Raw genomic sequence first — 14,568 nt, forward strand, 5'->3', positions numbered from 1 at the left:
ATACCAGAAACCCCTCCTAATAATATATGGAATGCATTTTCTCCATTGTGTAGAACAAAAATTGATATAACCTGGGAATCATTTTTTCTGATATTAGGATTGTCCCATTTAAATTATTTCAACATTGCTTATTTTCTCACTTAAATCCTCATAAATCACTTCTATCCTGTTTTTATTCTCTCACCGCCATTCAACAACGCTTTGCCATTTTTTCATCATTTCAACATTCATCATGACTTCTTTTTGGCGGTGAATCAGAGAGAAACCGAACGCGACGGAACGGCGCCTGAATTACGGTGGGAATTTCGGTATGCGGGTGACCTCTCGTTGCGCGTTTTCATTCAGTGAAATGGATGACAGAGACGGTTTGAATTATTGCAAAACAGAGCCTGAATGAATAGCGGGGGAATATCGGATACCGATGGTAGAACGAACACCCGGCAATTTTCGATCCATGTGAGGGTCAAAAGAAGGAACAAAAGAAAAGACGAAACTGAAAGGAAACGTAGAAACGCGTCTTATTCGTATGTCGCTTTCAAGGGACCTTTTCATAACAAATCAATTATAATTTCGTTTTGGAAAACAGGGTGAAATTGAATTGTTGAACAGGAAAAACATGTATCTGTAAACAGTTTCAATATAAGAACTTGAAATCATGAATGTTTGCAATCCAGTGAGTTTAAAACAATGTCTGTTGGACACTTTCTAGCTTTGCAATTGTTAAGAAAACTGAAAAAAAGTGTGTTCCGTCTGCAAACTTCGTTCGATATTAAAAAAAATTACCGACATGCTCGTTTTGTTGCTATCCTATGAAAACCTGCCCGAACGAAAACTATGGTTGCCAAACTATAATCGCCATTTGCCTAATAGACCAACCCACGAATCAGTTTTCACATCTTCGATAGATAAGCAATTGATGAAATTCACCAGAATTTCCAAAGGTTCATTACATTAATTTCAGAACTAATGGCTTCGAGAGATAATGACAAAGAGACAGAGAAACAATCGGGAGCACGGTAGTTTCGAAGTAGATACAGTTCCCCTACGATCTCCCTTTTCCAACGCCGAACTGCTTCCTCTCACAAACAGTCGTTCATGTACGTTCCAGAATAACAAAGACTCACTTCTAAATTTCCAGATCACTACTCTCGCCATAGAGGGATATTTCAATATATCATTTCAGTTTATCTGTTTGATTTAGATTCCCTGACACGAAACTTACTAGATACTCACATTCCCAGAAACTCAAGTTCCGATGTTTCTAAAATATAGATTTCTTCGTTTCTGGTGATGCTCATGCTTTTCTCCTTGGAGGTTAGTGTCATTTGCGTTCCTGATGTTAGCTCTAGCAAAAAGCCATTTTTATTATTAAAATAGTTTTTCGCTTCCTTTTCTGCTACCTTGTCATTAGGCTCATAACTGTATCTATCCTACCACTCCTCATATTTCTGTTATAACTCCCTTTGACTCTCATTCCCGGTTGTCGAATAAGTGGCCTGTCCCTTCGTCATAAATAAATCATTCATTCTAACTATTTCTATTCAATTGTATTACTTCTTGTTGCCAGAGCCAACCGTAACCCTACTTAATCAGTAGAAAGCAAAGTGTTTTTTTGACACCGTCAAAAAGTTTGCATTAGTAGTCCAAAAGTTGTGTGTTTAATTAATATTCGTAAATATTCTTTATAGTAGAAAAAGCACATAATGCGGATATTCAAAGCAGGCAGTATTTAAAATGTCAAAGTTACAGAAAAAAAATAATTAAGGCCGGGAATTTCCCTTGACAAGCATCGTCAGACCATCACGGTATTCGGCTTTACACTCATCTTTGATTAGCTGCAATTTGAAATTTATTTGAAATGAAAGAAAGCAAAGAAGTACAAAAGGGTTTGTCAATAAGCTAACCTGAGTCAACGGTTTTCCGAAAAGGACTTGGAATTCATGCTCAATTAGAACTAAATCGTTCTCAGATCTTGCAACCAGAATTCTGATGAGATCCTTGTCTCGAGTTCCGATTCCCTGAAAAAATGCTCTCAGTTTCATATTCTAAAATAGGACAAACTTTAGTGGCCAAATGAATTGAATTAGCCAAAAATCTCGGTTTGTTGCTCGATGTTTCGATAAGTGAAAGTATCAAATTCTTGAAATCTCCACTCAATTCCTTATCAACAATCTTCTGGAAATCCTTTCCTGATTGTCTTTCTACTTCTTCGATAACTTTTTGAATATGTGCCCCATTCGATGTTGCGAAGATCTTGAAGGCGTCAAACTTTTCGATTCCTGATTTCTTATCGAAACTTTTCAGTATTTGAGCAGCATGGTTTCCCACATTAAACGTGTTTGCAAAACCAGTTTCCTCCCTTTTTGCTTGGAGAATAATTATAAGAAGACGTCGGAAATCTCCAGAAGTGTCAGCAGAAATTGCGTCTTCAAGAGACTTTCCATAAGTCGTAAAGTAGGTATTTCTGAAATGTCCTGATTGGAAAAGAATCGACTGAATAATACTCACTTTGTCGCCTCAATCTCTTCATTTGTTCTAGTTGTCAGAATCTCGATTAAATTCTTTTCGTTTGTTCCCAAACCTTTGACAGCTCTATTTAATTCGGTTACATCCAATTTTGTTGGAGTTTGGAGAAGAGCAACGAGAAAATCTTCGAAATCTCCAGAGAAGACTTTCTTGATTTCTTCTTCCAAATCTTTTCCGTAACGAGTTTTATACGGGGTTCGAATCTACAGAAATTGATTTTCACAGTCTTTGAGATTTCAGGAACTAACCATTTGCCGTTGAGTGTTATTGACAGATACAAGAATTTCTAGAACTTTCAGCTTCTCTTTGTTTCTCAAAGCCTTCTCGAGAGCTTCAGCAGCGAGAACCTAGGAATAATAAGACGATGAAAAGAAGATATTTACAGTCTTACCTCATCGAAATATGGTTTGAAATGAATTTTAGCAGTCGCCATTGTTCAAGTTTCTTGAAGATCGATTCCTGCAATTTTTCATTTTAGATGGCTATTTGAAAGAATTGTGAGCCAACGAATCAGAAATAAAGAATCGAATGTGAATAATTTGTATTCGTTGTTAGCAAATTGTCAAAATTTAGATGAAAAACCTACTTGAAAATAGAACTTGGAAAGAAAAGAGAGGGATTCAGACGATTTGAATGCCATCGGATAGTGAGATTCTTTTGCTCGTAGAAAAATGATAACTATCGCTTTTTTTATTATCTCATAAATTGATTCCACTTTTCGATACTGTGGCATAATTTCAAAGTTGACTATATCTTACTGAATTACAAGAAAGAAATATATCCTTGATGTTTTGTCAGAAAGAAAAATGAAATGAATCCAAAAAAAGATGAAACTAGTCTTGATAGTTCGACAGACAATTGAATGATGACTCACTTTTTTCTGTTTTCTGAACAGTTTTATTTGTGGAGAAAATATGGGTTAGAGTGGTTTGGTATTTCAAAAATAAAAAGAGAATGAGTCATTTGGAGAGGAATTGTTATGAAACGAAATTGGAATATTTTTTGATCAATTAGACGATGAAAGAAACGTTTTTGAAATGAAAAAAGACATTTTCAATCGAATAACGATTCGAAAAATGAAAAACTTGTGAAAAATGTGACCAAATTCATCAATTTCGTGTCGATTGAACGGCTGAATGGAGGTTGGCAGGTAGTGGAGATTTTGAAAGAGAAAGTTAGGATACGGAACGAATTCAATTGAAATAGAAGATGATGATGATGGGGGAAATGGTGGTATACATTATAAGAGGATTGAAAGTTGTTTATGGGTGGCTAACAAAGGTTTTCAGGAACATTTTACAATTTTATGGTTACCGATGATCAACTCGTGAAACATCGGAAAGAATACGTAGAAATTGTATCGTTGAAAAATATTTATTTCAAATAGAAAGTTAAAAATAAAGAACTAGGTTTCTCCTACTAGCTCTCAAATGTTAACTAAACAATACGAGTTTTCTTCTCACTTTTTCTATCCAAATAGTCATTGAAAACTATAATAAAAAATATGAGAAAAAGGAGGAATGTGTTTGTAAATAAACGAGAAAACGAAAACTTTCGGGCAGAAAAGTTCAAACAAATGGTCTCAACATTCGATGGTTTGTATCTTGAGTTTGCCTTGTTTGGAGAAGGGTAAATATGAAAGAAATCTAGTAGTGACGGAATCGGAAAAAAAGAAATTGAGAGAGATTTTGGAAAGAAAAGCTCAACGCAGTGATCTATTTATCAATCATTTACTGGAAGGATGAAATATCAAAAAACTCTTCGATCTTTTCACTCTACATTTCCGAAAAGTTGTTTCACCGAAAGAAAACAAGAAAAGTACATCAAGAGATGAATAATAGGTTATGGGATTCGAGAAAATTCAAAATTTCTGGAAAAGATATTCATCTGATACGATATTGAAACTATTCACATAAAATAAAAAATAATGGACCTATTAACAAGGTAGCAAAAAAAGCAAAAACTATTTATTTTAATCCATAAACAAAAATACCAAAATATTATATTCATAACTTATTAAAAAAAATCGAAATTTATTACAGTAACCCGCGCCGTGTTCTCGACAAAAATTGTGTTTTTTCTGAAACGTGGCTGAAAATGAACTTGATTTTCGGTTATTTCAATTTAAATCGAATTCTGAAATTATGGACTTCCCGTTCGAATATGTTGAACGTGCTTGCAGTTATCCTAGTTTCAACAATCATTCTGTGGTTGGTTTCAGACCAATTTCAGTCCTCTGTCAATCCGTTTCAGAAAAAATCAGCTTTTGATGAATCGATAAAGAAAATAGGAAAATTGAAGCCAAATGATCAAGCTCAATCAGAAGAAGAAGAAATTTATGGAGAAGCTCATGATACTGTTGTGAATGTTAAAGAAATGGAACTATTGAATAAGATTAAAGAACTGGAAAAGGAGGCGAAAAAAGAAGAAGACGTGGAGAAGAAAAAGAAAGACTGGGTTGCTTACTTCTCGTCATCAGAGTGCTCTTCTTCTAGATCTGAAAATATAGATTCTTTTGATGACACTTCTGAAACTGATGTAGTCGAGAATCTGTTTGCGAATGAGCAAGAGAAGGTAGCTATGAATTTACGAAAATTTAAGTAAGGATTCTATCAATTAGATTCATAATAACTGTTAATTTTAGAATAATGCGTAAATGTTGTTGCACTGATTCTGAATGCAAAACGAACACGGAAATCACGATTTCATCGTCATCTTCTTCTACTTCGACTTCATCAGAAGAGGAGGGAAAAAGTAGTCCGATGACAGACGGTTTTGAGAGTTCAGAAATTGAATCTGCATTGAAATCAATGGATCCATCTTCTAAAGAGACAGACTCATTTTCTGACGAAGAAATGAATATTGATGATGAAATTGAACACTTGGAGAATTTATTGAAAGATATTGTAAAAAGAGAAGAAAGAGGAGGTAGAAGTCAAGTAGAGGAATCTGATGACTCAGGTGAAGAGCTGGATAATATGTTCGATGAACAGAAATCTAAGGCAAAGACATCATCAAAATCAGCTGAAAATCCGAATGTAGAACAAGCAACAGCAGTTCCAATGTCTATTTCATCAACTGATTCATCAACAACATGCATTTCTTCTGAAATTTCAATAACTGATTCAATTGAAATATCATCATCAGATCCCGATATGGAAGATCCGGAATATGACGTGGGAAAGTTCAATTGGCAATCAGATGATCTTTATGAATCAAGTGGTACAGACTCAGAGATAGAAAATCTTCTCGAATTATTGAGAGAATCGATGGCTTCTGTGGAGAGCGTTTTTTCGAGTGGAGCACTCGTTGGAGACGATTCTCAATTGCAGAGAGAGGTTTTTAAATTATCGATTTAATGTCAATTACTTTCTGATTGATTTGCAGAAAATGCAAAACTTCAAACAACCACTTCCTGATTCTCTTGAGACTAAAAAGAAGAAATACGCGATGTTGGAAGAACAGGATGACTATGAGAAACTTGTAGATGTACTCACTCCCACAAGTACTATCAGAATGAAACAATTATATTTTCTTCAGATATCGAAACAACTTTGGTTGGTTCAACAACTCGATAGCGGACGCATTTGTTCCGTGAAACTAGTGAATCGAAAGAATCCAGAACCTCCAAATTTACAGATTAATATAGATGTAATTGAATGTATAGACGATTATCTTCGTCAAACTTTAGATTTTCAGAGAGAAAGGAGAGTACTGTATGAATTGCTTCCAGAACTTTCACAACCATCTCATATCGCTCGACTTTTAGATATCGGGTTCAACAATGACTACAAGTTGGTTTTCTGAAAAAATAAAACAATAGCTAATGTTTTGTTTCAGGTTCTTGGTTTATGAAGATTTGGGTATGAATCTGCTGACAGTTTTCGAGCAATTCGGACCTGCATTATGGTAGTTCTGAGAACGTAATCAAGTTTTACATCAGTATTTTTCAGTCCTGCGACCATATTTCTCATCACCTACTTCACGTTTAATTCTATCAAGGAACTTCACTCACTTGACTTTGTTCATTGTGATATTCGTCCGTCCTCTTTCAGTGTCATCCATTATCCATTTAATATTAAAATTTGTGATTACTCAAAATGCGTGAAGAAAAAGTTGGATTTCGTTCTGTTCTGGTTATTTTTAATTGAAAGAATTTTCAGGCCTCTCCTGAAAACCACAGATTCCATGAGACCAGAATCGTTTTCTCCGAGAATTTTCCATCGAAAAGACGGCGGATTCGATCAGTTTGTGGATTTTGAATCGTGGATTTATACGGTAAACTAGGAAAGCCAACTCATAAAATTACATAAATTATGATTTAAAGATGCTATATTTGTGCACGTCGCAAGGCCTCCCTTGGTTTTCTGATTCACAAAATATGTTAGAAAGGAAAGAAACTTTCTTCAACGATCCCACGGACTTTGTTTATAATGGATGTGCTGATGCAATTCCAATGGCAGCTACCCTGATTTCAGATTCAAAAGTAACCTATGAGGATTTCTTGGATCAAATGAGTGAGTTTCAACTGAATCGAGAAACTTGAATCTATTGAACAGTTTCAGACTTCATTTTCTCTGTAGATGTGATGCAGTTCTCAGATAATACTCAACCAAGACTTTGGAGTATCAAAGAATTTGAAGAGATCAGAAAGAGTAAACGCCCGGAAAGTGACGATGACAATGCAATAGAGCTAATTGAAAGTCATTGGAATCCATTGGATGAATCAGATTCAGCAGATGGAAGAGATACAGATGAAAATGAAAAAGGGAAAAATGAGAAAGAAAAAGAGAGAAAATCAAAGAATGAGAAGAAGAAGATGTCAGTAAAAGAAGAGAAAACAGCAATATCCTCAGCTGAGTTGTCTTCGGAACAATGGTCTGAGTCAAGCTCAGGACTTGAAAAGAAGAAAATGCCGACGAAACCTACAATTCTTAAGATAGTGCCTCCTCCAAGATCTCCTCCGAAAAAAGCAGATTATAATATGGAAGCATCGAGTGCAACTGAACAGTTCTCAATGCCATCAGCTATGCCAAGGGGTAAACCGTTAACTCCTGTGAAGGTTGAGAAGAAGAAACCACCACCACCGGTGAGAAGAATAAATGTTGTCTTCCTAACCTTCTTTCTATATTTCAGCCTGCAGTTGAAGCTCCGAAAGCTCCAAAAGGGAAAAAGAATAAACGTCAACTTCTTACTCGGCAATTCATGTTTGAAATGAACAAGGATTTGAATTCAGCACAGTCGTCGATTTCTTATGATTCATCTGCTTCTTCGTTCTCGTCATGGACGTCATCAACGGGTTCTTCAGAGGATTTGGATATTGGGGAGAAAGCATTTAAATGGAGTCAGAAGTCTGGTGATGAATCAAATGTTGAATTCTTTGAAGATTTGAATCCAGCAGAAAGAGAAGCTTATCGTCAATACGAGAATATGGTTGCTATTCGTTACCAAGGTAAAACCGCTCAATTTTTTATATTTTTTCTAAAAGCATAATTATATACATTTTCCAGATAATCTTGCTCCATCCTCTAGTTCCGAAGTGGACCCACTCTCTGATATTGATAGTGAGGAGAAGCAGGTTATTATAGACGAATTGAAGAAACGAGATGTGGCACTGGGCTGGGATATGATTAGTAATAAAGACACATCTCAAGAAGAGATTATGCCCGAAGATCATCCAAATGAGATTGTGAAGCGTAAGAAGAAAGATAGAAAGGAGTGAAATTAAATTGAATTACTCGTTTGATTTGAATGAAATAAAGTGTTGCGATGCTTCTTTTTCTGACTCCTGATTGAGTTTATTGGACTGTGAATGTAGTAAGTTTTGAGATACAAGGGTGAAATATAATTAATTGCTTTTCGAAATTATCACTCTTCCCAGAATTCAGCGGCATCAGAGTAGGATATATCAGAAGTGGAAACCTCGGTGGAACTAATTGGATTGCACGATTTTTCTGAAATTTTTATTTAGAAGTATTGTTCGATAAATGGTTAACACCTTCTGCAAGAACAGCAGCAAACGGTTCAAAGTCTTCCTCTTCTTTCAATTTCTTCAAAAGTTCATTGAATTCATCACATCGCGATGTTTCCACAAACACCGAGCGAATGAGATTGAGTTCATTGATGAGCAATTGGAAGAAACCAGTTATTGATCCATTCGGTTGGAATTTGCATGTGTTCGATATCATTTCAAGCATCTTTGAGCACACATGACTTGCTCCATCAGTTTCAACAATTTCCATTCGAACTTCTTCTCTTCTTGATATTTTCTTCGTTCCTGACGTATTGAACTTCTTTTTCTTTTGACTGGGACCTTCCTCTGATTCATCATCTTGTGACGACATTTTCAGTTTTTTATCAGCCCATTCACTTATCATTGTCTGTATATCTTCTGGTTCGACAGTAACTCGTTCTCGCTTCGTTTTTTGAATTGGTTGAAGATTGAATTCTCGATTGAGTTTCTGGAACATTCCGGAGCTTTCTGTCTCAACTTTTCGCTTTGGGGCCATGATGATGTCGAGTATTTCATTCGTTCTAATCGAATGATTTTCCATTGTATCTGAAAGATTCATAGTAACATTTCTTAATTATTTGTGAAAATAACCATTCGGATGAAGAACCAAACTTTTAAGGAAATGGCATTGCATTTGTAGTTTCGGATCGCTCATACCACCTTCCACAAGTGAAGAACTGGAATCAGAGAACTCATAATTTGATTTTATATTCACAAATTCCCTACATCACAGTTTCCTCCAATTGCATGCAATCAATTAAATCATCTACTACGGATAGTTGAGCCACTGAAAATGTTTCGATTCAATTCTAATAAGTTCGCATTGAGATCCGTACCTGTTGGTTTATTGGAATCAACCTCATCTTCATCAAATGAAAATTTTGGGAATTTTAGGGTTCTCATGTCATCGGAAAATGGTAATTTCACCGATCTCAGATAAACAACACCTGTATCTTCGTCTCGATGAGGAAGAAGAGCGACAATTTGAACATGCGATTTAGCATGAAAAGTGTAACGACAGATAGCAGCAACTCGAAGTGAAAGCATTGCTTCAATCAATGCAACTGTTGCCTTTGTAGCTCCAGATGTCGGTGAATTGAGTGATGGAAGTACTGTTTTAGCACTAGCATCAGCAAGGTATGAATCAAGGATCTGAAAATCTCTATTGCGTTCAGTAGTCATCACACTTAACCAACATTTGCTTTTTTGGTAAATTGTATTAGTTTGAGCACTCCGCCTGTCTGTCCTTCATTGAAATTATGATCGTTATATTTTTCTTTCAGATATTCTGGATCCATCATTATCACTGACTTTCCGAAATTATATCCTGAAAGAAGAACTTCTTGAGAATTCAATTTTTGTCATTACCGTGCATTGTCTTGATATTTTCAACAGCTTTATAGTTTTTAGCATTTTTCGGGAGAAATTTTGAAGCGCTATCTGCTGTTGAAATATCTTCAGATTTTACATCATGGCCAGTGTCGACTGGATTTTGAGTTTCCACATGCATTTGCTCGAGACGAACCATTTCATTTCCTTCTGAATCTGCATTTTTGAACTTGAGCAAAGCGCTGGATTTTTCAGATTTCAGTGCGAATGTGACCGGCAGACGGATACCAGGAGCAATCTGAAAGGAGCCTAAATCAACATTAGTCCCAATGTTTACTCCTCACATCCCACATTTTGTTGAATTTGCGTTCGGATTTCTGACGAGCTTGATAATTGGAGAGCATACTGGCTACGTTTCTGGAATTCGAATATTTCAGAAAAGTTGAACATAGCGAGGCTTGGTCTCACTGAAACGTATAAGTTCGTCCTTCCAATGTTTCAACAAGCTCGGCAAGTCGAGAAGCAGGGTATTCAGGGTTTTCCTTGATACCGCTGAAAATAGCAATTTTCCATATTTGTCTAAAATCGGACAGATTCAAAAATATTTACCTATTTATCACAATTTTTTCTAATTTTAAAGATATTTTAGACTAAGAATGTTTAAACTACCATATTCAGCTTTTAATTGAGTTCTAAACTTTCAGTGGAAAACTAAGCTTACCAAAAAAAAATCCTAAAATGTCAGAATTTTGTTCAAAAAAGTTTCAAAACGGGCCCAGCCCGGCCTGTGACAAGTCTGATTTTTTCAAAGTTACGCAGGTAAGGTAGCTTACATAATCATGAGATCTGCTTGACAATCAGTGATTGCATCAACTAGAAGATCAATATTTTCTTGTCGAATGTTCTCATTCATGCCATTTGTCAAAACGATAAGAGTGATCCCAGATGGATTTGGATTTTCGATAACGTGCTCTTTAAGCAGATGAACTGCCGCGAGAACTCCTTGGAAGACTGGAAAAGATGAACTTTAAAGGAAAAAGAGCTTAAATAATACAATTTGGTTCAGTGTTCTCTGTATTTTGCTGTAACTCAGTTGTGATAAACTTCAAATGATCAAACTTGGCTGGAGCGAATTCTTCACTATGAACCGCGACACCTTTGAAGATTTTGCCAGATTCTGAAGTGTAGTCTGAACCGATGTTATACGACATGATTGAGAACAATTCAGGGTCTTCCGAAAACAGCTGAAAAAATTAAAATTCACTACACGTAACTTTGTTTAGGCGTATTTACTTTTCTTGAAACAATCCAGTCTGCCGTGCTGAGTGCATTTTCGAAGTCAGTTTTACCGTTGTCTGAGCTCTTTTCAGACATATTGGAGCCTGCATCGATGAGGATTACGGTAGCACCTGGAGATGACTTCTTTTTCGGAGGCATCTCTGAAATTCCCCATTTAAAAGTTGTGTTTTTACATAATTATTGCGAAACATGGTTAAAAGATTCAAGGTGGCGCAGCTGTAATATTTAATGCGTAACATTTCCAAAATGGCGCGGTTTTGGTACGCAAACACTGGCAACTAGAAACTTTCGATTGGCCGCAGACTTTTTGATAATGCTTTTATATTGAGCAATATAATGTACAATTGTTTACAGTTTTTGCCAAATTACTCTTTAACGAACGGTTCCCGGTTTCAGCAAAGAGCATTTTATTTTTTGTTTAAAGATCTTTAAATACGTCGACTTCTTTTTAGTTTGGTCCTCTCTTTGCGCGTCGTTTCTTGCGCATGCGGATTGAACACTATCACGCACAAGTACATACTTTTAGAGATCGATCACATTTTTCTACTCCGATTTTCGCTCTTTTCATCTGTATAAAACGTTCAATTACACGTTAACTAGGCTATTATTTTTACTTGCATCCTAACACAAAAGATCTGTTTAAGAATGGCCGACACTATTGATCAGGACCCAGACTTCGAACTTGTTGACGGTGCTGAACGCAAATCAAGCACTTCTGATAGTTTTGAAGCTGTTGATGATAAAAAAACTGGTAAATATTCAGTTATTTCGTGTTAATTACATTTCTGCAACAGAAATTCAGATAGTCAATCAGTCAGTGACAACGAAGAAGACGAGGCTGAGAAAACAAATGAGAACAGAGAAGCTGAGGAAGAAAAAAAGCTGCCCTTCGTAGATCAATCTATTAAAGATGATGCCGAACGAGTACCGGAGAAGGATGGAGAAGATTTGGTAGAAGATGCATTGAATGCTCCGATCCGTCCCGACCAAGAACAATTCTACACAGCAGAAGCTTCAAACAGAGCGATTACTCTTCTCATTGCGTTTTCAGCAATGATGTTCACTGTCCCACTTCTGGTTATGGCGACCCTATATTACTATGTTTTCATCGGTACGTGTTCAACTAAAATATAAATTTGTGATTAAAATAGAAGCGTATAGAGATTATTCAACTTTTCTTAACATTATTTTCAGACCACTTCCATCTACCGCCGAAAGACGCTATGCTGTATGCTGGAATTGGTGCAGCTTTCGTCGTTATTCTCATCGCAGCAGCGTTTTGTTACATCGCTTGGAAAGAAGAGAAAGATGCGGAAGATAAACTGAAAGCTGAGAAGAAAAAAGAATAATAATTCTTGCGACATTAATAATTTTGGTTGTTGTTCTTACTCTAGAAAATTCACTTCCCTCTGGACCTCATAAGCCTTATTGTGATCCATTCCTCGATGTGTTAGGTTCCTTGCCCGAACAGTTGTGTACATAAATAAACAAATTTTTTGAAGATAATTTTCTTGATTTTCGTGCGTTTTTATCGCAGGAGATACCTTTTTTCTGTTTACTTTTGGTTTCTGACTTTTTGGCTCTGCTGGGACAACTCGGGATATCCGGGAAAACCGAAGCTTTAATTTTTTAAATTAATTGATTGAGTGTTCTTTCTACTGAAAATTCCCTAGCCTAGCGTAAAGTCAGTCGGTAAGCATATTTTCAAGTTTTATCATTGATCATTGTTCATACTTTTTGATTGAATTTCCTCGATAGTAAACTCAAGCACGTACTCAGTTTTGACCATGGATATACCGAGTTGTTTGCAGTGTAATGGCCACTCCCTCCTCCGTCCCCCCGTCGACTATGGCAAATCTGTTCCCGAATTTTCGCGATCAGGAGGTCCAATCTGCTGTCAAGAATCTTCTCGCCTATAGTCTCGTTATTCTAATTGTTCCACTCGCTTCAATGTTCCTTCTCAAACAATTTTTCTTTGAAGGTACAAAACAGTTTTCATTAAAACTAGTATCGCTCATCGTTTATCCCCATGCGTTCCGTTTTATTTTTCAAAAAAAGATCATCTGATATTAACACTGATTAACTTCAAGGGCTCACTTCTTTATTCGTATCATTTCAGCTCTGCTGGGATTCGCATCGAACGACGCTTTGACCTATTCTGCTATCATTGCTGTCATCCTTGTGCACGTGGTTTTGGGCATTTGGTTGTTGGCTGCTACCAAGCAAGAAGATCGCAAGAAGCGTGAAAACAAACAGGACTGATTCGAAAACATGCAAGCAGACGCACATGGTTCTCTCTTTTCTTTTCACTTTTTCCCATCTTCATGCCTTATTTTGTTCATCAATCAACTGAAATATATTTATTCCAAAATCATAAAATCTGTAATAATAAATCTAAAAATTCCAATAACACTCCCCTATTTTATTTTTTATGCTCTTCTCTTCAACGAGGAATTTTCAGATGAGCCGGTGCACTTGGGGTTCGGAGTCCCACTCGAGCTCGATGAATTGTATCGTCTCCGTTCGCAGTTTCTTCCTTTAGGAAAAATCGGTGGTAAACCGTCGTGGTTGAATCCTAAAGTTTTGCCAAAATCTTCGGATCTGCTATGCAGTGTGAGTTGTAGTATTTTGTTTATTACTATTATTATGTGAGACTATCGTTTTAAACATTTGATTTCCAGGTGTGTGAAAAGCCGATGTGTTTCTTGATGCAAGTGTGTGCTAATGGAGGAGAATCAGACCCCCCACATGCATTCCACCGTACCTTGTTCTTATTCGTTTGTCGTAACCCAGGATGCTCTCGCCCAAACGATGCCTCGAATCTCAAGGCGTTCAGATGCCAGCTTCCTCGTGCGAATGATTTTTACTCCTTCGACGGTCCAATGAATCCTGACTTCGGAGATGTCCCTGATCCGCGTGCGCTCACCGATGGACCAGGATTATGCAAAATTTGTGGTTGTGCTGCTGCAAAGAAATGTGCAAAATGCCAAGTTGCAAGATACTGTTCCCAAGCTCATCAAGTCATTGACTGGCCGCAACATAAGCTGGAATGTGCTGAAGTTGCAGTCAATGGATCGATCTCTGAAGAACCGAAAAATCCACGAAACGCTTTTGTTTTCAAAGAGTTTGAAGTAGAGATTGGACAAGAATATATGCCGGCTAATCTCTTTGATGGTATTAGCGATGATGAAGAAGATGATGACAACGAAGAAGACGGAAATGATGATGATGAAACTGAGGAGGAAAAGAAAGCAAGAATCCGAGACTTTGAAAAGTTCTTGAAAGAAAATAAGGAGGTTTGGTTGTAGCAGGAATTCTTACTGTAACTGATAGTGTTTGTAGAAAAATGCTGATATGACAAAGGAAGACCTGGATGCAGCAACTGCGGAACAACCAAAGGA

At 36.6% G+C, this 14,568-nt stretch overlaps 4 protein-coding genes across 4 annotated transcripts; 2 read left to right on the forward strand and 2 right to left on the reverse strand.

Moving 5' to 3' along the window:
* Positions 1-1,760: 1,760 nt before the first annotated feature.
* On the reverse strand, positions 1,761-2,959 carry GCK72_010096 (uncharacterized protein; the record flags this gene model as incomplete). Its single annotated transcript, XM_003106047.2, has 6 exons — positions 1,761-1,835; positions 1,905-2,018; positions 2,062-2,464; positions 2,509-2,729; positions 2,775-2,873; positions 2,918-2,959. The coding sequence occupies 6 exons, from the start codon at positions 2,957-2,959 to the stop codon at positions 1,761-1,763; spliced, it is 954 nt and encodes a 317-aa protein (XP_003106095.2).
* A 1,711-nt stretch (positions 2,960-4,670) lies between these two features.
* Positions 4,671-8,248, forward strand: GCK72_010097 (uncharacterized protein; the record flags this gene model as incomplete). The annotated part of the gene is made up of 13 exons (XM_053727689.1): positions 4,671-4,736; positions 4,780-5,126; positions 5,171-5,864; positions 5,914-6,015; positions 6,067-6,177; positions 6,226-6,320; positions 6,367-6,435; positions 6,480-6,641; positions 6,690-6,804; positions 6,854-7,043; positions 7,092-7,615; positions 7,663-7,978; positions 8,037-8,248. 13 exons carry the CDS (start codon positions 4,671-4,673, stop codon positions 8,246-8,248), a joined length of 3,003 nt encoding a protein of 1,000 aa, XP_053587266.1.
* A 146-nt stretch (positions 8,249-8,394) lies between these two features.
* On the reverse strand, positions 8,395-11,305 carry GCK72_010098 (uncharacterized protein; the record flags this gene model as incomplete). The annotated part of the gene is made up of 12 exons (XM_053727690.1): positions 8,395-8,480; positions 8,525-9,085; positions 9,131-9,216; positions 9,266-9,326; positions 9,376-9,691; positions 9,736-9,827; positions 9,908-10,166; positions 10,213-10,285; positions 10,337-10,420; positions 10,702-10,879; positions 10,923-11,112; positions 11,162-11,305. The coding sequence occupies 12 exons, from the start codon at positions 11,303-11,305 to the stop codon at positions 8,395-8,397; spliced, it is 2,130 nt and encodes a 709-aa protein (XP_053587267.1).
* A 507-nt stretch (positions 11,306-11,812) lies between these two features.
* Positions 11,813-12,516, forward strand: GCK72_010099 (uncharacterized protein; the record flags this gene model as incomplete). Its single annotated transcript, XM_003106026.1, has 3 exons — positions 11,813-11,918; positions 11,970-12,278; positions 12,362-12,516. The coding sequence occupies 3 exons, from the start codon at positions 11,813-11,815 to the stop codon at positions 12,514-12,516; spliced, it is 570 nt and encodes a 189-aa protein (XP_003106074.1).
* Between the last annotated feature and the right edge of the window lie 2,052 nt (positions 12,517-14,568).

The sequence above is a fragment of the Caenorhabditis remanei genome, chromosome III (genome assembly GCF_010183535.1).
Source record: "Caenorhabditis remanei strain PX506 chromosome III, whole genome shotgun sequence".
NCBI classification, from domain to species: Eukaryota; Metazoa; Nematoda; class Chromadorea; order Rhabditida; family Rhabditidae; genus Caenorhabditis; species Caenorhabditis remanei.